Source organism: Myotis myotis, unplaced genomic scaffold (assembly GCF_014108235.1).
Source record: "Myotis myotis isolate mMyoMyo1 unplaced genomic scaffold, mMyoMyo1.p scaffold_m19_p_11, whole genome shotgun sequence".
NCBI classification, from domain to species: Eukaryota; Metazoa; Chordata; class Mammalia; order Chiroptera; family Vespertilionidae; genus Myotis; species Myotis myotis.
The window spans coordinates 24836462-24859772 of NW_023416315.1; the positions used below are offsets into that span (position 1 = coordinate 24836462).

General features: G+C 43.7%; 1 protein-coding gene across 10 annotated transcripts in view; it reads left to right on the forward strand.

Moving 5' to 3' along the window:
* Window positions 1-23311, forward strand: part of RAPGEF5 (Rap guanine nucleotide exchange factor 5) — a 196217-nt gene that overhangs the window by 88720 nt on the left and 84186 nt on the right. For all 10 annotated transcript variants that reach the window (XR_004970861.1, XR_004970862.1, XR_004970859.1 and 7 more), the window contains 2 exons: window positions 13987-14060; window positions 18807-18932. Coding sequence is in view for 6 of the 10 variants with exons in the window: in XM_036327925.1 (XP_036183818.1) it covers window positions 13987-14060; window positions 18807-18932 (200 nt within the window). In the remaining 4 variants the exon portion in view is untranslated. The remainder of the gene's footprint in view (window positions 1-13986; window positions 14061-18806; window positions 18933-23311) is intronic.

A 23311-nucleotide genomic window follows, 5' to 3' on the forward strand; every position in this document is an offset into this window, starting at 1 on the left:
ATGACATGAACACAGTGTGTGTGGATAGAAGTAGCTAATGCTCCCTGGTACATAAAGCCAAGCCTGCCATTGGATTCAGCCGAGTTCTGCAGAGTGCCTTGATGCTGTTTTGATAAAAGTGAAATTTACTTCACATACTAGTCTATCCATTAAGTGACACATGAATACTTAATATTAGATCGTTTCTAAATCAGACATTCTCCTTGAAGGTGGCTAAACAAACTGTGGTTCTAGCGATTTGCGTTTTTCAGATAGGTTATAAAAAGACTTCATTTTAATACAGCGATTGCAGTCTGTTTTTTGGAATGAGATTGGTGATAGAAATTTTGACCCTGGAGTCAGAGAAGGTTCACATGGAACAACTTCTGCATAAATGGTACCTTTTGATATAAGTGTTTTGTTTGGAGATTAGGAAGATGAATACATACTTTTAAAAATAATCCTGGCTCTCCTTCTGTAAAGCTATATCAAAATTCTTCTTTGACTAAATAAAACTGTGTTTCCCAACGCAGTGGTCTCCAGGTCGAATTTGCAAAGCAGTTCCCTGCGGTATTTGTTAATAGTGCTAATCCCTGCTCTACCCTCCCGCCCCCCCCCCCCCCCAATTAAGTGTGGATGGAGGCCTTGGCATCTGCATTATAACCACTTCACCCCCGTGTGATTTAGCTGCCCGCTTTCACCGACACATGCCAAGGTCTGTGTGATTTGCAGTCTCAGGGAGCCAGCTGGTGTGTGTGTGTTTGTTTGTTTGTTTGTTTTTGTGTGTGTGTTTTAAATATGTTTTTATTGATCTTTAGAGAGAGAGAAAGTGAAGGGGATAGAAAGATAGAAACACTGATGGGAAAGAAATCGTCAATAAGCTGCCTCCTGCACACCCCCTACTGGGGATCAAGCCGGCAACCCCAGCATGTGCCCTGATCAGGAATCAAGCCAGTGACCTCTTGGTTCATGGGTCCATGCTCAACCACCGAGCTACACCGGCTGGGCATGGCTGGTGTTTTATGAAGGGTGTTGTGCTAATGAACTAAGCATGGTAGAGGAATGAGAAATATTATACTTTTGCTATTTACTCATTTATTGGACAACTGCCTAACTTTTCAGTGTTTCTCTACCTGAAAGGAGATTTTCCTATGGGAATGATAACAGAATTATTACAAAGTTCTCATTGACAGTAAAAGCTTTATAAAGGAAGAGAATTATTACCAGGTTTTATTTGGTGGGCAGACTCGGGAGTAAGCGAACATTCTCACTGAAGTTTCTATATTAAAATTAGGAGGAGGACATGGGGGGGTGGGAGGTTAAAGGGAAGTGACTTTAATCCTGGCTCCAAATAAATGCACCTGAACGAAGCCATATCCTTGTAAATTGTGGACAGATCCCAAGCCAATAGAGCTAAAGGCTTGTCTAGTTCTCTTTTTGCAAAAAGTGGCTAACTTCTATTTATTGAAAATGCAAACAGTGAATAAAAATGAAGCATTCGCTTTAAGACTTAAGATCGATTGAGGAAGTCTACACCTTATCCTGCTATTGTTTTCTGGTAGAAGAAACGACTGACACGTTTGAGACTGGGGTTATCTTTGTAACCTTAGGAACAGATGGTAGTTTTTAGAAATGTTGCCAGTTTTCCTCCCCTCTCACTGCAATGGGGAGCAAAGCCTGCAGATCCAATGGCCAACTTAGTTTTCTATGTTCTCATTTTCTTCCTTTTGATTTTCAGTTTTGTTTTCATGTGTTTAAAAGACCCACTTCTAGATCTTATCTCCGAAGGTGGAGCTAAGTGTAGGACCTTCTCCTCTGTCTAAAGGGCACCTTATGCAGCAAACACAAACTTTTCACGATTGGTAAGAAAGCAGGCTCCCCCATCCTTCATTTAGGGGCATTAAGGGAGAGTGTCAATAAGCCCAGGCCAGGACACCTCTTGCTGACAGTGGAGATGGCCGAGGGAAGGGGGTGGGCATTGTCCCAGCAGCCTGTGGTCCCAGGAAGTGGCGTAACTACCCTGTCTGGTCCAGGAAGGGGCAGATTCCACCATCAGGCCTCACAGTGCTGGAGTGGCACACCTGGGCTGTGGGCTCAGTCCCTGGGACCTCATACCTTCATACCCTCCAGTCCTCTCAGCGTTGTCACTGAAATTAACAAAGGGCGTCAAATTCAGGCTTAGCATCTGTACCTAAATCCAAGTTATTAAAGTTGCTTCATTTTGCTGGTAGTGTCAGGCCTGCATGAGTCAACTAATTCCAGGGTTAGCCGTGTAACCAACTGGACAGTCTCATCAAAAGATTACACTGACTTGAATGGTCCAGGCTTCTCCAAGGGTGTTTCCCTGGGGCCTGCCCTCATGCAGTTTTATTACCTTGATATTTCAGGAAGAAAGCTCTGATAAAGGGCTAAAATAACCTCCATTTTGTCTATTGTATTTGAAAATCCAAAATACATATCCTTTCACTTATGTGAGAGGAAATAACGGCTCAGAGCCTTGGGCGATGCTATGAAAAATAGCTTTGGCTAATAGCCAGTGTTGTAGCATAACTTTTTCCCCCAAACATATTTGGCTTAGCTTGCTATCTGCTGATCTTATAAGATTGTTTTGTCTTGTGATCCATTAAAGCACTTGGCCTGATACTCAAAATGGTAATGGGGCAGGTGCTCAGGGTTATTCGCGACACTGAAATGCAGGTGGGAAACGCTGTGTTCCTCATTCTCAGCAGCTGGGCTGTCTGTGGTCCTCACACGCTGCTCCCACTGCCAGGGAGAACAGTTTAGCTGCTCCTGATTTTAACTGTTTTTGTGAAAAATAGTCTGCTCAGAACGTGGCTCCTGCCTGGGCCTGGTTTAAATCCTCCTTTTGGGATCTCTCAGTCCCTGGCACATGAAGTCGATGGAGCCCACGTGCCCCGGGCTCCCCTGGGCTCTGCAGGGGTGCCCATGCTAGTCCCTGCTGCCCCTTAGGACTCGCAGGGGCAGTCAGGGGCCCATCTTGGTGGGGTCAGGCTCTCGGAGACTTCCCAGCTGCTCACCCCCCCGATACTGCCTCTTGCTGGGGTTGTGAACTGTCAGAGGCTCCAGCCAGCCTCTCCCTCTTGATGAGGGTTGGCTCCTTTGCTGGCCTTTGTCTTCAGGGCAAGTAGAAAAACCGCTTGATTCCTTGCAAACTTCCCATCCTGGGAGAGAAGAGCAACTCAGGAAAAAGCGGCTGCCCTGGCCTCCCCCAGCCTTACCGTGCTCCCTGCTGACCTGCTGTGATGTGAGTATGCTGGGCCCCCGGCAAGCTGGGGCAGACTTCCGGGCAGTCTCCTCTGTGTGCCACGCTCAGTCTGGGCATGAACCTCCACTCCCGGCCTCAGGGTCCTCATCAGCTCAGAGCCGAAGCCCAGCCCAGCCCAGCCAGGGAAGATGGGGTCCATGGCTCGGACCTCCCGTCTCTGCTGCCTCTTTACCCATCTCCTCCCCGAGGTCCACTGGGAGCAACCTGGGGACAGCCTTGAGCTGTCTTAACTGCCTCCCGAGGGGACACCCTGGTTCAGCGGGACAGAGCTCAGGGGACACCCAGGAGAGCGGGACAGAGCTCGGAGCCTCCCAGAGCTGGCTCCTGATGTGCAGAAGGAAGGACGTCTTTCCACAGCTTTTGCCCTTCAAGCCTGTCTTACTACAATGTTCTGCCTTGGGTGTCGGAATACAAGTAGTAATGACTCTGCTTTTACATCCCGTTTTCCATTCTGCCCCAGTAGGAGGTGGGTCTGATTAGAAAGAAGCTCCCATGCACAGATGAAATGCAGAAGTAAAAAGCACGTCACCGTGTTTCGCACTCTAAAGTACCTCCTTGACTGAGCACTTCCATCCATCCTCTCTTCCCCACGCTGTCCTGTGGGGAGTGCTTATCATCACCCACCCTGGCAAGTAATGCAGTTGACGTTTGGTGAATTGACGTAACCTGACAAAGGTCAAATACTAGAAATAGTGTAGGAAGGATGCCAAATGTGTAACAAAAGGAAATTCCTTTAAGGTCTAGCAGGTTAGTTTTAGGTGAGGGTTCAGGGAAATTTTCAAATCTTTCCTGGTCTCCTCTTGGGCTGCCCTCCTCCATTGATTGATTGATTGACTGAACCAATCCTTGGCTAGTGGTTGCAAACACAAAGGTCTCTCAGGGAGTTGGTGGTTCCTCTGCCAGGAATCCTGCTGTCATGTCAAGGGAAGATGTAGCAGTAGAATTGCTGAACATTCAAACAAAAAAATCTGAAGAGCATCGTATGAGTGGCAGAAGGTTGTAATGTTATTTTTAAAATGTAGATGCTTTCCTACCATAAAACCTTACTTGACAAGGGGATCGGTGCAGACTTGACCCGCTGTGAGTAGACCTACTGTGTGCAGACTTGACCTGCTGTGTGCAGACCTGACCTGCTGTGTGCAGGCCTGACCTGCTGTGTGCAGGCCTGACCTGCTGTGTGCAGACCTGCTGTGTGCAAGCCTGACCTGCTGTGTGCAGACCTGAACTGCTGTGTTTTCTCGTTTGCAGTCCCAGAGGCAGATTCGTGTAGCTGTGAAAACCAAATCCACAGACTCAGGCTCAGTTCCGCCATAGCCACTTGCTATGACTCAGTGGCTTCCAGAGGCTCATTTTTATTCTAAAAGAGCTGATGACCTTGGCTGGCATTGCTCGGTGGTTAAACCATTGGCCTGTACACCAGAGGGTCTCAGGTTCGATTCTCGGTCAAGGGCACATACCTGGGTTGCAGATTGGATCCCTGGACATAGTCAGGGCACGTGCAGGAGGCAACCAATCGATGTGTCTCTTTCACATTGATGTTTCTCTCTCTCTTTTTTTCTCTCTGTCTCTCTCTCTCTCCTTTCCCCATCGATGTTTCTCTCTCTCCCTCCCTCCTTCCCTCCCTCCCTCCCTCCCTCTTCCCCTCCAGTTCCTTCCACTCTCTTAGGAAAAAAATTCAATGGAAAAAATATCCTCAGGTGAGGATTAACAGCAACAAAAAGGAGCTGATGGCTTATAGTTCTGGGGCTTGCTTGTTTGGGGGGCGCTGGTGAGGGGTTAGGAGAGTTAAATGAGATGGCAAAAGCTTGCAGTTTCATGTTGGCACATATAGTTAGGTTCAGAAATCACTTTTCTTTTACCCCCTGAGTTAAAATTCTGTAAATTTGGATTCATGAGAGGAAGTGTCTGGAGGAGCAGAGAACACCGGGACCTTTTCAAATGCACGGCCTGCAGCGTCTGAGCATCACTGCTACTCGTCCTTACTGTGTGACCACAGCAGATGGACCTGAACCTGCCTGTCACCAGAACATCCTCGAAAGGCACTTAGAAAACTAAAGTTTTTCTGTTTCTTAGTAAAAAATGTTGAAGAAAAATGATAGCTAAGCTTAACTTGATTTTTTAAATTGAGGTTTTATTTTAGTTGGATCATGTACAAGCCATGTTTGCATTAAAAGGAAACATGTTTGGTTTTTTCTGGTACGTTTCCTTATAAGAAGGGCAAACAAATGGATTATTTGGGACAAGTATGGATTAGCTCTTTACTGTGCTGGCCTACAGAGCACGTACACTGGCCAGATTATTATGAACACTCCATCAGTACTTCATTGGGCCACCTTTGGCCTTCAATACTGCAGCGATTCTTCTTGGCATTGACTCCAGGAGATGTTGAAAGGTGATGTGAGGAATCTGACACCATGCCTGGTGAAAAGCACTGTCCAGTTCTCTGAGATTTGATGGTTATGGAACCAGCTACCTGATGGCTCTTTTAACTTCGTCCCACAAATGCTCAATTGGCTTGAGATCTGGTGATTGTGGCGGCCACCTAAGCAAGGTAAAGTCTCCCTCATGTTCTTGAAAGCACTCCTGCACAATATGAGCACCGTGGCATGGCGCATTGTCTTGTTGGAAGAAGCCATCTCCATTGGGATACGCCATCAACATGATAGGATGAACTTGATCAGCAACGATACTTAGGTATGTTGTGCTATTCAGACGTTTATAATGATCTGGCCCTCTAGCAACTTCAGCAGGAAATTATAGCTAATTTGCCTACAAACGTCAAGTGGTCATAATAATCTGGCCACTCGGTGTATTTCTAGTCTAATGGAAAGAATTGATACAGGATACACGTTATCATTGCTGTTGACTAACTTTTCCGGGGACTGCACGTGTATTAAATGTGAAAACCTGTTAAGAAGTGGAAGGAAAGGGAGATGGGAGGGTCTCTGCTACAAGACAGAGACGTGGAACTGAAATGGAACTCTGTCTGCCTCAGGGGCATGAATCATGCGGGCAGGGCAGCCACGTGTACAGGCACGGTGAATCTGATGGGGGCGGTGGCAGTTTTTCAGCTACCTCTGATTTTAGCCTTCTCACGATAGCTTCTTTATGTTGCTGTGAATTTTCAGAACATCAGCACACCTATACACACATGTTAATAAAAGTTACACATTTCTTTCGTGCAGCGGGCGTTTGTTATTTTCTCTCTGTAAACCCATGGGTTATGAAGCAGGGCAAGCGTTGGTAGGGAAGGGGGTATGTAGGATGAGTAGGTCATTGTGGCCCTAATTTTCCAAGAGACTGAAGGCCTAGTAGAAAATTCAAGTCAGTTCTTAGACTGTTTACAATAAACCTCCTGTTTTCTGTCTTTTCAGTCTCACTGCTGTTCAGTTCGTTTTATTTATTTTTAAATGTATCTTTATTGGAAAGTATCACAGATGTCCCCATTTTTTCCCTATTGACCCTCCCTTCACCCCGCTCCCCCTACTTTCCAGGCCTTCTCCACCCTATTGTCTGTCCATGGGTTATACATATAAGTATGTATGTTCTTTGGTTTCACTCTTCCTATCCCACCCCTCCCCTCGGAAGTTAGACAGTTTAAATTTTCATAGCATATTGGAGCAGATAAAGAATAAGACCCTCTCCTCCGCTGACTTCCTCTTCCCGTGTTGTTCTGACCAAGCTATTTCACATCTCTCAGCCTCAGTTTTCTCATCTGTAAAATGAGGATGGCATAATAGCACTGGGAATATGACTAAGGAAAAGGCCAACCATGTACCTGTCCTAAAACATCACTGGGAAGTAAACATCCATTTGGGGATAACAGGTATATGAGCTCATTTAACTTGATTTCTATATGAAATAAATCCAGTAACTGTTAGATGCATCTGGGGATGGAGTCTGAGCCCGGATGGCCTGGCTTTCCAGGCCTGGTGAGCTTCAGCCTGAATGTTGGCCAGTGTTTCTTAATAAAGTGGGGACCCCCAGTGTTGAGGTACTCAACTTGCACATCTCTGGGCGAGTCCCTCCTGCACCGGGAGCACTGGGCTCCCTGTGTGCCTCTCAGGTTCCCTCAGTGGGGAGAAACCGCAGTCTGAAGGTGCGGGTGCCACCATCAGACTGGCCTCTGGAAGCGGAGCCCGGGCAGCTGTGGACAATGAATGGGTTGAGGGAGAGACTGGCCAGGCGACAGGGTGAGGTCATGAGCTGTGCCTGTGGCAGGGAGGAAGGGGATGGAGACACCTCAGGGGTGGAAGTGACAGGGTTTAGGGACAGATTTATGCGAGGACTGGGGAAGAGGAAAAACTGTGGCGATGCCTGGTGGTGATCCCATCTGAAGCACCAGGCCCAGGAGGAGGAGGAGGCGGGTGGCTGCCTCGAGGGCTCTGCGTGGATGTCAGGCCTCTGTGTCCTCACACCCTGTTAAACAGGGGACTTTCTTGAGGACAGAGTTTGTGCCACTGGACCCGTCATAGCAGCTCACGCACGGCAGACACGGATGGTCTGCAAAATGAACACACTCAGCGTGTAACTGGAGATGTGGGCCTGGAACTCAGGGAAGAGGGAAGAGATGGAGACGCAGATTTGGGACTCGCCCACATAATGGTGCAAGCTGACACCCCAGGCACAGATAAGATCCCCGGGAAAGAGCCTGCGGGAAGCTTGCATCTTTAGAGGGTTCACGGATGATAAGGACCAAGAAAAGAGAGTTTAAAAACAACAGTCTCACATTCAGCTGACAGGCTGGAACAGACTGGGGCTGAGAAAAGATGGTTGGGACAGAGATAAAGTGGTCGTAGGTCAGCTTTCAAAGTGAAGTTCCAACGGCCCTGGATGCGCCAGATTCGGATACTCTATGGCACCTCTCCATGGTGAACAGTGACCACTATTTTTCAGATTTTAACACTAAAAAGAGTCATAAGGTGAAGGTTGCAACTGCTGCTTTTTTCTTTTTTCTTTTTTTTCTAATTCTCAAGGATATTTTTTCCATTGATTTTTAGAGAGAGTAGAAGGGGGGAGGAGGGGGGGGAGAGAGAGAGAGAGAGAGAGAGAGAGAGAGAGAGAGAGAGAGAGAGAGAGAGAGAGAGAGAGAGAGAGAAATATCTATGTGAGAGAGACACATCAATTGGTTGCCTCCTGCATATGCCCCGAGAGGGGCTGGGGACCGAACTTGCAACCCAGGTATCTGCCCTTGAGCAGGAATCGAGCCCAGGACCCTATGGTGGGAGGGCCGATGCTCTAACTAGCCAGGGTTCCCTTACTTTTTAAAGAACGGCAAAGATGTGAGCATTTTGAAGCACTTGTGATTATATTCCTGGTAACCAACATTGAACACCCTCTATCAGCATTTCCTGCTGCAAGCTCGTTTTTATGTCATCCCACAGGGGATGTACCGCCTGCTGAATGTGGGTGGTGTGTTGTGGCGGGACCTCCTAAAACAAATATTATGGCCCTGCTCCAGGAATGGCACAAAAAATAGCCGGCTATTTAGATAATGAGGAACTGGGTCCAGAAACACCTCTGTGTTTTCCTAACACATTTGTGTCCACAACCCACAGAACAGGCAAAAGAGCCTGACCTGTACACAGCTCATCCACATTTGTGACACATACTAGTGGCGATGCATTGATTTTTAAAATGTTTTATATTCTTTCTATTGCATTCTGTTCTATTTCATTAAAGACATGAACAGAAACACAGGTCCCACCATAGCTGGTTTGGCTCAGTGGATAGGGCATCGACCCGCGGACTGAAGGGTCCCTCCTGGGTTCAAGGGCATGTACCTTGGGTGCTGGCTCAACCCCTGGTGGGAGGCAACCAGTCAGTGTGTCCCTCTCACATCATTGTTTCTCTCTGTGTGTCTCTCCCTTCCTTTCTACTCTCTCTAAAAATCACTGGAGAAATATCCTTGGGTGAGGATTAACCAAAGAAAAAAGAAATGCAGGTCCTCACCAATGGATGTGCAGTTTGACCAGCACTGTTCTGCTCCGTCCTGCTCCACGCAGACTTGACTGCCACAGATACACACATTTTATGTGGAGGACGGGGACAGGCTGCAGAAGCTCATAGACTGGGGATGTTACCTGCCCGACTCGTGAGGTTGCGGGAACATCAGATGAGACCCCGTATGAAAGTGCTTTCTCCCTGTAAATGCTGCACAGGTGAAAGGTTGTAGTATTGATGAAACTTTAATTCTTGGCAAAATACTCAACAGTTACTTTTCTTAACTATGTTTGCTGATTTCTCACATTGAGACTCGAAATGCTAACTGCCTGTCCAGAAATTTTAGGTTTGTAAATTTAAAAAAATAATAGTTTCGGTTGATTTTGAAAATAATAATTTCGGTTAACAACTGTAGTCACCCCAGTGATTTGTAATCATTGTCTCATTGTTCGTGTGGCTCTTACTTGTACAAAGTTGATCGGCAGAAATTCAATAAGCATCACTTTGAAAGGACATTGATCCCCTTTGCGTTTGAATGATATTATTAGTGGGGTTATTAGGAGAGCTTTCTTAGCAATCGCTCTAGGAAGTGGAAGGGAGAAAATACCTGTTGTCCTCAAGGCAACAAGAAAGTGATATCGGGTGAGCCCTTCAGTTCTTGGAGGCTGTCAACTGTCCCGCCCCCTGCCCTGCTCGGGCTGAGTTACCAATAGGGACATTTAAACTAAGTGCTCTTCTGTGAATTAGAGCTAATTAATCCACATACACTCTTAGTTCTCATGTGGGCTCTCATGTTCACTGTTCAAAATATATGCTTTTTGATCTTGTGCTTGTGACTTTTGTTGTGGTGAGTTATTTTCAAAGGCCTTTTCTTGCTTTTAGACTCTGTGTGTTGAGAGATAAGGAAATGGTTTGTGTTGGCAGAGTTAGGCTTCGAGCCTCCCAGGTCCCAGAAGCTGTCATTCCCGTGTACATGTTCCCCGAGAGGGAACTGTCCCAGAATCAATATTTGCAGAGGAAATCTCTCCAGCCCACTCTTATTCTGATCAGATAAGAGAAGAAAACTCAGCTCGGAAATCTAAATAACTGCTCCCCCCTCCTCCCACCACATGAGCCGCACTGCAGGAGACACGGAGAGAGAAGCTGCCTCCTTAGTGATTCCTTGACGTTAATCTTCGTACTAAAGGGTCACGGAGCACTCCCTTTTAGCTGACTGTATTTCACACGTGAGACTTCGTGGGGGAAATCGTAAATCCTTAAAAAGGCCACTATAAATTAAGTTTTTGTTCTCAACTAGTATATATGAACCACTGGCTAAAATGCATTTTTGGAGTCATAATTTTTCAGTATTTCCCAGAAAATGATGCCTCTGTGTTGGAAGAGACGGAGGTCTTCTCTTGCTGATGAGGGCGCTGTGGTGAGAGCCCACCAGCCCTTGGAGAGTCCGTCCATGATGCTGATTGAGATCCATGGCTGAGTTTCCTTTGCCAAGTCCCTTAACTTGCTTGTGTGTCTGATTTTTGCTCTGTTAACTGAAGTGTAATGCCGGGCAACAAATATTGAGGCCTTCAAAGATGTGACCAAAAACATGCAGCACTGTTGTTGGGGAGAAGCTAGCGCTATAAGACTGGGTTTTCCTCCCAAGTATGCTTTTTTGCTAATCTCTTTCCCCTTGATTCTCTTTATGTGTATTGAGAATTTTGCCTAGCCCTGGCTGGTGTTGCTCAATGGTTAGAGAGTTAGCCAGGGCAGTTGTCGGCAAATTGCGGCTCGCGAGCCACATGCGGCTCTTTGGCCCCTTGAGTGTGGATCTTCCACAAAATACCGACTTCTGCGCATGGACCACAAAGTTTCAATCGCACTGTACATGTGCGCCCGCACGTGTATTTTGTGGAAGATCCACACTCAAGGGCCAAAGAGCCACATGTGGCTCGCGAGCCGCGGTTTGCCGACCGCGGGGCCAGGGCACCAAAGGGTCATAAATTCGATTCCCAATCAAGGGCACATCAGATACCTGTGTAGCAGGTTCACGCCTCACTTCCCACCCCCAGTTGGAGTGCATGCAGGAGGCAACCAGTCCATGTGTCTCTCTCTCTCTCTCTCTCTCTCTCTCTCTCTCTCTCTCTCTCTCTCCCCCCTTTTTCGCTCCCTTCCACTCTCTAAAAAAATCAATGGAAAAATATCCTCAGGTGAGGATTAACCAAAAAAAATGTTGCCTAAAACTCAAAAGATAGTGTTAACTCTCAATCCTGACACTGTTATTATTGTTCTGTATGTCCTACTTCTGAGTATAATAAGGTAAGAAAAAGAAATGCCTCTACCACAGAGTATTGTTGTTTTAAAAACATAAGCTTAATAGGCTACAAAAAATCCAAAATTTGATTTTCTTCACTTTCATTGACACTTAAACTTGAAGAACAAAAATTCAAATGAAGCATAAATTAAGTGCCAAGGTATTCCTGGTACTTCATGTGGGTGAAGTTTCTCGCATGGGTATAGTATCAGACTGCCCCCTTCCCCAAAGAAAATCACTCCCATTATGGGATGAGGAGAGAATTCTTATATTAGTTCAATTAACTAGGTGGAGTTCCTTACTTCTCCAGCCCATTGCATTTTTGAGTGAATTTTAGGGTGTTATCCTATATTTCATATTTTCCTTTGTATTCTCCTCCAGTTTTGCAGAGAAAACGTGTTTTTCTTTATTCTTAAGTTTCCTCCTAATCGGACCACAGTAGCAACAGGGGGCCTTTGAATGAGCATGAATGGAACTTTTTGCTGGAAACAGAACAGCTTCTACCCACATTCACTGTTCATGCCTTTCAATGCTCAGATGGTGGGAGTTACCCTAGGTATCCACGGAGTTTAACAGAATTTCCCTCCCCTCTTTTTTCATGAACAGGACTTAGTAAGTAGGTGTAGTCAAGCCGTGCCATTTTGGTCACTTGGGGAGGAATTGTTCATCCCAGCAGTGGTGGCAGAACTCATCCTGTGTGCACGATGTTTAGGCGGGCATAAGAGCCAGGGAAAAGCGAAAGGTACATGAGGTGATATTTTTAGAAATACAGAGCAGAAAGCATCATATTTAAATGTATATAAAACAATGCAAAGGCTGAATCCAGAAGAGCAGTGGGTGACCTCGCAGGCAGCAGGGTTGGTATGTTTTTGGTCTGGGTGGGCCTTTTTGGGTCTGCTTTTTATGGAGAGGACAAAAAGAATTAATGGTATGATGGATATGAGCAATAACTCATTCTACTTAGGAGGCATCCTTGATTGTTTCTTCTCCCCGCCTCACTCCCACCCCACCTACCCCCTGTAATCAAATCATCGGCAAATCGCGTCCATTTTGTCTAAAAACACAACTCAAATCCTCCATGTTTCTTCAGCTCCTTGCCCCTCCCTGGTCTGAGCCTATGTCCTCTCCAGCCAGGATGAGAGCACAGTCACCTAACTGGTCTCTCTGCCTCCTGTCTTGACTCTCATAAGTCTGTTCTCCACAAAGAAGGCAAAAAGAACTTTCGAAAAAATACGTCGAATCATGCAATTCCCAATGTTAAATTTCTTAGTGCTTCCCCGTGTCCTCAGGCTAGAATCTGAATTTGCTATGGTCTGTACTCTCTCCGGGACTGTCTCGTCACATCACTCACGCCTGCCATGGTGGCTCCATCTCAGCCTTCAGGTCTCAGCCCAAATATCACTTCTTCTGAGAAGCATCCCACCCCCCTTGCCTCCTCTCCAGATGACCTATCCCACATAGTTTTCTGTCATTCTCCCACTTACCATGATCTTTAATTCCGTTGTGTTTTTTTACAGTTATTGTTGCTGTTGTTATTAGTTGTAGTAGTGGTTATTGTTCACTGGCTATTTCCCCAGCTAGTGTGTGTATTTCATGAGGTCAGTGGTGTATCTATCTTGTTCACAGGGATAACCCAGTGCCAGGCATATCATAGATGCTCAACAAATATTGGTTAAAATGGAAGAGCAAGCTGTATAAGGAGAAAAATAATGAAATCACTGCGCCTGCATCAGGGTTGGGTACCATATGTTTTGGTGTTGAATGTCAGGGTGAAGTTAGAGAGTTCAAGGTAGACCTCCAATGATGAACAGAGTTCAGACTCAATAAGATAAGCAATACACAGGCCAAAGCATGGCACTTGTTACATTTTTTGAGATTGGTTATTTTAGCAGGTATGCCCCCACTGGATTGTATCAGGGAGAGGCTGGAACCAGGGGCTTTGTGGTCGGAGGTTATTGCACCAGCACAGAAAGGGAGACGAGGATTTGGATAGGGAGGTGCTGGGGGAATGTGGGAGATGAGGTGGACTCAGGGCTTCACGGTTCAGAAGTTTGTGGTCACAGTGCATTGAGAAACCCAAATATACAATACTGTTCTTCCTTTATTATATAACACTAAACTCTTAGCCAAAAAAAATCACATTAAAATGACATTCTCACATGGACTTCATAAGCCATCATCTACACCCCAACTCCCTGTTGGGTGAAGGATGAAACTGGCATGATGATGTCTTGCTTGATAGGTTTTGGTGAAAAGGAGAATGAGATCAAAGTTTCCCATTGCCATTGATTTAATAAATGAGATGTATATGAAAAGTGCCCAGTTCCACTGGTTAAACTTTCTATCCAAGTAATAGTACCGATATTTACATGTTGTGAATCTACCTACCAATTTTTCCCTGTCCAATTGCTACTAGAAAATGATCTGACGCAGTTTTCTGAGGATGCTGCATATGCTTAACATTGTTCTTTTTTATTTATTTAAGCAATTGAACAAGACGAGGAGAGCAGTGACAAGCACGTGCCTGCAGCAGAAGCTGACGGTGTTCCAGATCCTCAGGTAGGACCAACCCCATGACAACCCCTCAGGGCCCCTTTCTTTGTGTTGAGAGAGGTGAGAGAGTGCAGGTTTTGTGTTTTGGAAAAATAGTCACATTATGAGAATAAAGTACTTCTCATAAAAAGACATTTCACCAAAAATAAAAAGGCTCTATAAGTCACATTTATAATTTTATTCATGGGGGAGACACAGGTAGGGAGACATACTCCACTTCCCAGAGAAAGCAAGGAAAGTGGTGAGGAACAGGAGAGGGGACCCCTGAGGCAGACCACCCCACGGAGAAGCCCAGGATACTCGGCTAACAGCACAGCCTGGGCGTGGCCAGGCAGGGCCTCCCTTTCCTGGCTGCTGGCCAAGGCCTTCCTTCATTCCACGCCGTCCCCTGGTGGTCAGCACATGTCATAGCAAGTGATCGAACTCACGGTCTCCTGGTCGAACTCCTGAGGGGACACTTTGCATATTAGCTTTTATATATATGGTTTCGTCAGAAGAGAAAATTACAGTATATGAGTATATTACATTAAGAAAATATTTGAAGGAAATCACAGTAATAAATTCCATGTAATCATAGTTTCTGCCTTCTCCCCTGCTCCCAGCATGCTCTGGCAGGCTGCAGTATCACATAGTGTTTGTATAGGATGGGTCTTTTCACCCAATATCCTGTGTTAACACCAGTAATTCCACAAAAGAAGAGGACCAGAGGAATGACCCAACCTGGACTTGCATTGCCTGACCTGTACAGTGAGGGCCTGGGAGGCACTGGTTGATTTCTGAGGCCCTGAGATGCCCAGCATGGTGGTCCAGGCCTGTCCTAGGGATGCTCTGGGCATTGCGAACCTGCCCTTGCCAACACGCTTTCTCTCAAATGCAGGTTCACTCTGAATGCTCCTTGGTCCTTCCCAATTATCAAAGAGGATATTCTTCTATCCCAATCAGGAAGAAATTTTTCTTAGTTTTCTTCCTTTCTGTGGAGAAATTTGAGAAAATGAATACTTGCTTCCCTAATATATTACTAATAATACATAATAATAATAATAGTAATAATGTTACTTATTATTATTAATTGTCTTCTGAATTTTCCTGGAAAGAATTCTTAATATTTTCTGTGTTGGAAATAGGTACAGACAATTGAGTGATGTAGTATATCATCCCAGCCCATCAGTGTTTTATTCTGCCATTTGGATTTTCTGCCATTTGTTTAGAAGAGCAAAAAGTTTTTTTATGAAAAAAATTTTATTCATTTTATTATGAAATTCTGTTCAAGATTTAATTTTTAAAGAAATGAATCTATTACGTAATGATCAATAAGAATCCGTTCGCATACCCTAGGTTTGTATGGAATCGCATTCTGTAATTGTAAACATGCTTCCTGGGAGGTGGACTCTTCCATCTTGATTTCCCCTGGATAGCAGTTTTTGCATGTTGTTTTTTCTAAGTGAATTTTAAAGGTACAATAATGTAGAACATGTTGCAGACATAGAACTGTGTCCTTTCACCTTTTGTCATAAAGGTTGTTCATTTATCATCGTAGCTTTTCCTAAGGGAATCTTGCCCAAGTTTCATTTTGCCACTGAAAAATGAGCCCAACATTTTTATGACTCCATTTGTAAAGGAAACAGACTTTTCATTTACATTCAACACATTTCTCTTCTCAAATACTGAAAATCACGAATAGCTTTAATTATACACTACACAGATTTGTTTTTCCAAAGCAGACCTTGAAGTGAAGCTCTTCAATAACTCTTCTGATGCTTACACATTAATTTTTTTCTGGCCTAATAGTGTTAGGTAAACTATTTATAATTAATTTCACATCAATAAATCAAGTAGTCATGTGAACGTCTAGAGCGACAGCTGTTAGTTGTCTTGCTTCTCCTGCCAGAGCAACATTCCTAAAGTATCTTAATAAATTCATAGGTTTTTGGACTTGGATCACTAAATTATGGAGTTCTGAAAGGGAGCTCCAGAAAACTTCTGGTTCAGTGTGGCACTTTCAAAGAGAACCGCCTTACAGAATGACAGAGGACGTGTAGGCATCTCTCCGGGCTAAACGTTCTCCAGGAATGAAGAAGCCTCTTTTGATAATAAGTGTTCTGTAAGGATTGCTTAAAACTGATTATCTTGTGAAAATGCATCTAGGTATGATGTGGAAACCAGAAGATCAAGACAACAGTATTCCTTGTTAAATCATCAGATGATTTCATTATCAATATGAAATAAGTCAATCTGAAACCCATTTTTTAAAAAAGTGACAGCATTTCGTGTTTAAAATACATAATTTGTGTACCCAAGTATCAGGTTCTAATAAAAATATTTCCTTAAGAAAGAAAAAGTTTGTATCTAGTAGAATCTTAAGCATATGATATGAAATGACATATGACATATGAGTTTCGAGTTCCTTAAAAACTCATGCTACACAGAAACCCCCAAATAGTCAAGGTTTCTTAAATATCCCCCACTCAGTCCCACCCTTTTCTCATTGGTGATATTATAAGGGACCCACACACAGGAGGAACAATTCTCCCTTCAAATTGGAGCCTCGGGGAACTTAGCCCAGTTGCTGGTGAGCCTGGGCTGGTGAGAAGAGGTAACGGGCTTGTTCCCGTGGCCAAATGTGATGGCTCCATGGTGCTTTCTCCTGTGCACCACCCCAACCTGTCCCAACCCCACACGTGCCCTTCAGTCTCTTACCCACCAGGAGCAGAGGGATGAGGACTAACCCCTCCCTCTACTGAACAGACACCCAGGGCGAGGGGCGTGAGGTGCGGGGTCACCAGCCTGCTCTCTCCACTAGCAGGACAGTATTTACAACTGAGGATGACGTGGGTGGAGAGAGAAGAAATCACAGATGGTCGACATAAATGAACTTTCTAGATAAGAGAAACTTATTCCTTTAAATGTCAAAATATTTAAATAATGTTCATCATTTTGCTGTAGCAATTTCTTTGAGTAGTTGTTGTTCACTACTCTGTCCCTGGGACCTATGGTTGATCTTGGCACATTTTATTTGTTGCTCAAATAAAATCTATTGTGAGAGTGAATGAAAGAATGAGTCAATGAATAATATATATATATTATATACATAATGCTAAAAGGAGGCTATCATAAATATGGGTAGTTAAATATTTGAAAGATTGTCATATTGAATAAGAAACAGAGTTTCAGTTGCCTAAATGGGTTGAAGTTCAGAGGTTTGAGAGTTTTGTCCAGTGTGAAGGGGACTTTCCAAGAACTCTGACTCTCCACAATGCACAGGCTGCCCTAAGATAAACAGATGCCTGTCCAACCTTGGACAGGAACTGGAATACCTCTTGTGAGGATGTTGTAAATATAAATCTGACTTGGGTGGAGGAATTCCACTTGCTGACCTCTGGGAGTTGGTGATTCAGGCCACTTCATGGACTTCTTTTTGTTTCCTTCCTCGTTGTCGGAGAACCTGCTAGATTAAGTAGATGTCCTTGCCCCTGGGAATAAAGATTTAGCCATTGCTTTGCATGTGTGGTCTCATTTCTCTGATGCCACTCAACAGAATGGGTACCTTTATCACTAAGTGTTAAGACCATGGTTATGTTGCTGAGTCTATTTAAATCCTGTATTGGGTAAGACAAAAATTCCAGTTTGGGCTGTTCCTGCTAAGAAAACTTTAGATTTATTTTTTAAATCATGTCTTGATATGTCAGTATGAAGCATTTTGTAAAGGATTTGAGCAGAAACAGTTCATAACCTGTGTTATAACAAACATATTGTTTGTCTAATCAAAGTCCTAGATTCTTCTCCATATTATTATTACTCAGATACTTTGGTGTAATAAAAAATATGTTTTATGAATCATTTCTAAACCCTGATGAAATTTTAAGCCCTTTATTTCAGATTTTTTTGTTTGTTTGTTAATCCTCACCTGAGGATATTTTTCCATTGATTTTTAGAGAGGAAGGGAGGATAGGAAGGAGTGAGGGAGAGAAAGAGAAAAAGAGAAAGAGACATCAATATGAGAGAGACACATGGATTGATTGCCTCCCGCATGTGCCCCAACCTGGGCTAAGGATCGAACCTGCAACCCAGGTGCATACCCTTGACCAAAAAGTGAGCCCACGACCCTTCCATGTGCAGGCTGACGCTCTAACCCCTGACCCACCCAAGCCAGGGCTCCAGATTATTTTTAATAAAATTTTCCACTGTATTTTATGCAACATTGGGGATCTTCTGCTAATAACCCATAGTAACTTTCCAGTTGTGGGGGGAAAAATTTTAAAAAAACCTTGTGATCTTGTTAACTGTGTATTTGTACATGGAATGATCTGGTGGAGCTAAAACATGAGGAGGCTGTGTCCTGTTATTTTTAGAACTCTGTATCACTTCGCCCTTTTTGCCGGAGTGGTTCCTGGCTAACTTTCCCATGAGTTTTTAACCTTCTTGCTAGGCCTTGCTTATGTAACAGGAAACAGGCTGTCAGGAACAAATAGCAGCATATCAGGAGCACACGTTAGTAGCAAATGATTTAGTTTGCTCTGCCCTCGCTCTCTTCAAGTAGACCGATCCATGCTCTCCACCGTGAGACTTTTGGAGTGGCATTCCTAGATTAAAATCATACAATTTCAATCTGGGAAAGGCCGGCTTTTTGACCAAGACCATGACTGGATCCGGGCGACAGAGGAGATGAGCGTGCATTAGGGTGAACTCTGCGGCGGTGTCATGTCCTGGGACTGCGGGTTTAAGTACATCTTTGCCTTTTCTCCGACTCTGAAGGCGGGGGTGATGTGCAAGCTTCAGGAGAGAGAGGACATCGGGCGCATTGAGCTGGTCCAGAAGCTGGCAAGGGAGAACTGTCAGTTTTTGCAGACGGACAAAAAGGAACAGGACAAATCTGAACACGTAAGCCCTTTTCCTCTTTGGGGTACAGGTTTGAAAGGGTGGAAAATGTTTCTTCCTGGTTGTATGCTTAAAGGAAAGAACTTTTTATTTTAAATTCCTTAAGGTTTGACTTTTTATGTTCCCCTTTCCCCACCCCCTATCCCACCCCCAAAGGCATCCTCCTTAGTAAAAATGACAGGTCCGGTCCAGTGGTGTATGACACTGGGTTTATAAGAGAACTCTTCTCAAAAATAAATCGTGTAGAAATGTAAGAACACATGTAAGCAGTGATGATCGCATGTCTACGTATGGTCCTGATCGGATGGCTTTCAAGTTTGACTTTGGGAATTTCATCCCATCAGAAAGTTTGTGGAATATGAATTTTGAAAGAACATGTACCTTTTATGTTTAGGACAGGGGTGGTTCTAGTTATCAAACAAATGTATCCTAAGTCCCTAGAAATAGACAAGATGAGAAGAACCGATTGTAGAGGCGCTCACCCAGCGGGAGAGTCAGAAGGGAGTTTTCCCAGTGTCTTACGAATGTTTGTGTTCCAACAAGAGCTATATTGTTCGCACATAGTGAAACTGGAGGGAAGGGCCGCTGTGCCCGGCTCCCCTGAAAGCAGCCATTCAGATTGAGCCTCAGACCCGAGACCACTGCTGTCATGGCCGGGAGACAATGGAGCCACTTTCTTCTGCTGCACATTGTTGTCTGTTGACTTTCGCTGTTGTTTGTAAGACTTCACTCTCAGTGCTGAGCTAGCCAGAGTTGCTCATGAAGGGAAAATTCCTCAGTGCTTATACACATGTCTTTCTCTGACTTTAGTTTTTCCTAGGAATTTTATTTTCCACCCTTTCCAAGGGGGAAAAAGCGCTTCATGCCTTTTCTGCTCCAAGGCCGTCAATACCAATGCCAGGCTTTCACTGAGCAGGAGAGGAGCATGTTCTGGGAAAGGAGGCTGGTTAGTGCAGTAACCACACCTCTCACGGTGTCACTTCAGATCATAGCAACTGGTGTCGCAAGGGACAGATAACTTCGCAGTTTCTGAGCCTCGTAACTGAACTATTTCAAGGGTTACTGTTTGATTTGACAAATGGAGATGTCGGGAGCCTTCACTTTGCTAGGCACCATTGAAAAGTTTAGGAACTTGTTTACGTTGTTAAAAGCACCCTGAAGGTTGACAACATCAAAGACTGACTCCTGACCCCTTCTATGTCCTTAGCATATTTGAATATCCCAGCCCATGGCTTAAATTTCTCAAAAGCAGTATTCCTTTTGATAAATTTTAATTAGAAGAGCAACAGTTTTCATCTGCCATACTTCATTGATTTCAAGATGCACATCTCTCCCACCTTTTAGCATCTCTGAAATCAGGATGAGTCTTAATGAATGATGACATAAAAGCATGTTATAGCTTAGGTGTGGCATTTTTCTTTCCAACTGGCCCTTAAAATGAGTGATATATTTTATAATGCATTGCACATTCACCTCAGTGGGACAGTGATTACCTGAGCATAGGGCAAGATCTTTTAAAATCAAACACACAGTAGAGTACCACTTCGCCAAGATTAGAAATCATCAGCCTTCGGCCACATACAACTTTATGCTTATTTAAATGGTCCCTGTGTTGTGTTTGACTTATATTTAGTTCAATTCAGAATACTAAAGTTAGAGCTATTGAGAACATAATGCCCTCTGAATATGTCATAATAGGAATATGAACTTGGTGCCAATAATGGTAAAGACTTTTAACTTGAGACAGAAATTTAGTGGTAGGAGACGTGCAACTCTGCTTATGTTATCTACTCTGTCATCTTCAAACAGTCATTTTAAGATTGTAAAATAGAACATGAAGGTTTTATTTTTGTTTGTTTTTTTTACTTCTCGCATGATGTCATAACAGGGATACACTAACAGCTGAAGTGTTGGTGCTTCTGGGAGGAAAGATGGTGTCTAAATAAACATGAGCATCAAGGCCTTTTCTCTGTAGGCTTTTCCTACTAAAGCTGACAGCGAGGAAAGGTGAGGAGCTTTTCTCCTTGGTGGTGAATGTAAAGGGAGGCATTCCGCGCACTCCTTCCTATAGGGTGACACCAGTTGAACTAATCAGCTCTCAATGCTATTTTTCTTTATTTTTAAATGTTTTTATTTTTAATTTTTCAATCACAGTTGACATTCAAGACTATTTAATATTAGATTCAGGTGTGAAACTAATATACACACGTAGACAATCGTATACTTTACAAAGCATTCTCCCCAATAGTTCTAGCACCCACCTGGCACCAGACATAGTTATCACAGTATTATTCACTGTATTCCCTAAGCTGTGCTTTATGTCCCCATGACTGTTTTGTAACTTCCAATTTGTACTGTTTAATCCCTTCACCTTTTTCACTTAGTCCCCCAATCCCCTTCCCCTCTGGCAACCATCTGTCTGTTCTCTGTATCTCTGAATCTGTTACTGTTCTGTTTGTTTGTTTATAGTGACCTTTTGATTCCACATATAAGTGAAATCATATGGTACTTGTCTTTCTCCATCTGACTTATTTCATTTAGCGTAATACCCTCTAGGTCCATCCATGCTGTTGCAAATGGTAAGATTTCATTATTTTTTTATGACCAGGTAATATTCGATTATATACGGGTACCACATCTTCTTTATCCAGTCATCTATTGATGGGCCCTTCAGTTGCTTCCATATTCAAAGCTGATATTCATTGGGTGCTCCACTAAATGGATTATTTGATACTAGATGCTTATACTTTTTATAATAGTTTATTAGTAATAAAAACCATTTGGTAGGTTATATTACTCTTTTATGTCTTAAGCATTCAGTATATCAGTCCCTGTGCTTGCACGTTGAGTTCACAGTGGCCATGTGGTGGGTGCAGCATTTTTCTTTTTCCTGCCCTTGTTTTCTTTTCAATAGCCGTCATCTGTTCTTACTCATGAAAACTCAGGTATAGCACACAGCATGTACAGAGGAAACTACAGTTTACTTAATGTAAACCCAGGTCTGCCGTTTCCTCTTCTTGTTATAACAATAGCAAAGACCGAAATGACATACAGATTTCCTTTTTTTAATGTTTTTAAAATGGTTCATCTGCCTCATCTACTATTCCTGGGCCAATGCTGGTTCAGGAGATAGCCGTAAAATTCATTCCAGTTAGAATCCCAGTTGCCTATCGAGTCATTCTTTTTACTAAACTGCATTGCTTCCCCAGTTCTGGAACGCCATATCCCTTTTTATACCTATGTGCCAACATGAGAAAGCTACTTTGAAGTCGTACTGCATAGAGAAAGACATGAATTTGGTAGAATAAAGCTTTGGTTGCTGGTAGGTCTTGTTGCAAATTGAAGGGGCTCCGAGCTTCCTGAGGAGACGTTTCTAAGTTTTGCCATGATTACAATAAATGCCATGATTATAATAAATGCATGCCATTAGAGAAACGCTTCACTCTGAGCTTTTGCCAGGGTGTTTCTGAAATGAAAAAAGTGAAATGTATAATTATCACAAGTTTCTCAGGAAGCACCTGGTTTCCCTCTTTTCTATGAATTAGCTGTAGGCAAAATTACCCCGCATTTATTCCTAAGTGTTGAAAATTATGTGGGGACTTTAAGAAGGGGCCAGAAAATGGCTGTTTCTTTTAAATATTATGATAGTGAGATTAACATTTAGTCATTAATTATTTAAATAAATTACTTCTTATATAGGCATCCTATGTCCTCGTCTTAATTCTATGATTATATCAATAGAGGAGGGAGCATGTGTTACCAAATGGGAACTTTTGAGCTTGACCTTGTAGGATGACCTAAGGTCACTGAAAGGCAGGATGGAGCAGAGTGTTTTAGGCAGAGGTACCAGCAGGAAGACACATGAGTTGACTCATGGGGAAAGAAGGCAGTGGGATGAAGGAGAGGTTAGGATTCTATTATGAAAGACCCAGTAAGCCAACCTAAGGAGTTGAGACTTGCTTTTCTGGCAAAAGAAAGACATCAGAGATGGGAAGTGGCATAATTAGATGTGGTCTTCATAAGATCTCTCTCACATTTCTTTAGAGGAAAAATTGAGCGAGGGAGAGGAAAGTTTTGGAGGGAACCCTTAGAAAGCTATCGTAGTGAGTCACGTTGAAAGATGTAAGCCTACACCGGGGAAGTAACTATGAGAAATAAGATTTAGGTGAAATTTGCAGAATCTGATGGCTGGTAAGGGGTGTGCGTGTGTGTGTGTGTTATTTTATATTCAGCATTTTTTGAATTTGTATGAAGGTTTTTTGGTACAGTGTAGACACAAAAATTTCTGTTTATTGCCAGAATGGTTGGTCTCCTTTGCCAAAGAGATGCATGAGACATGCACCTTGCTTTGTTTTCCTGCAGTATGTCTCCTAAGGCACAGG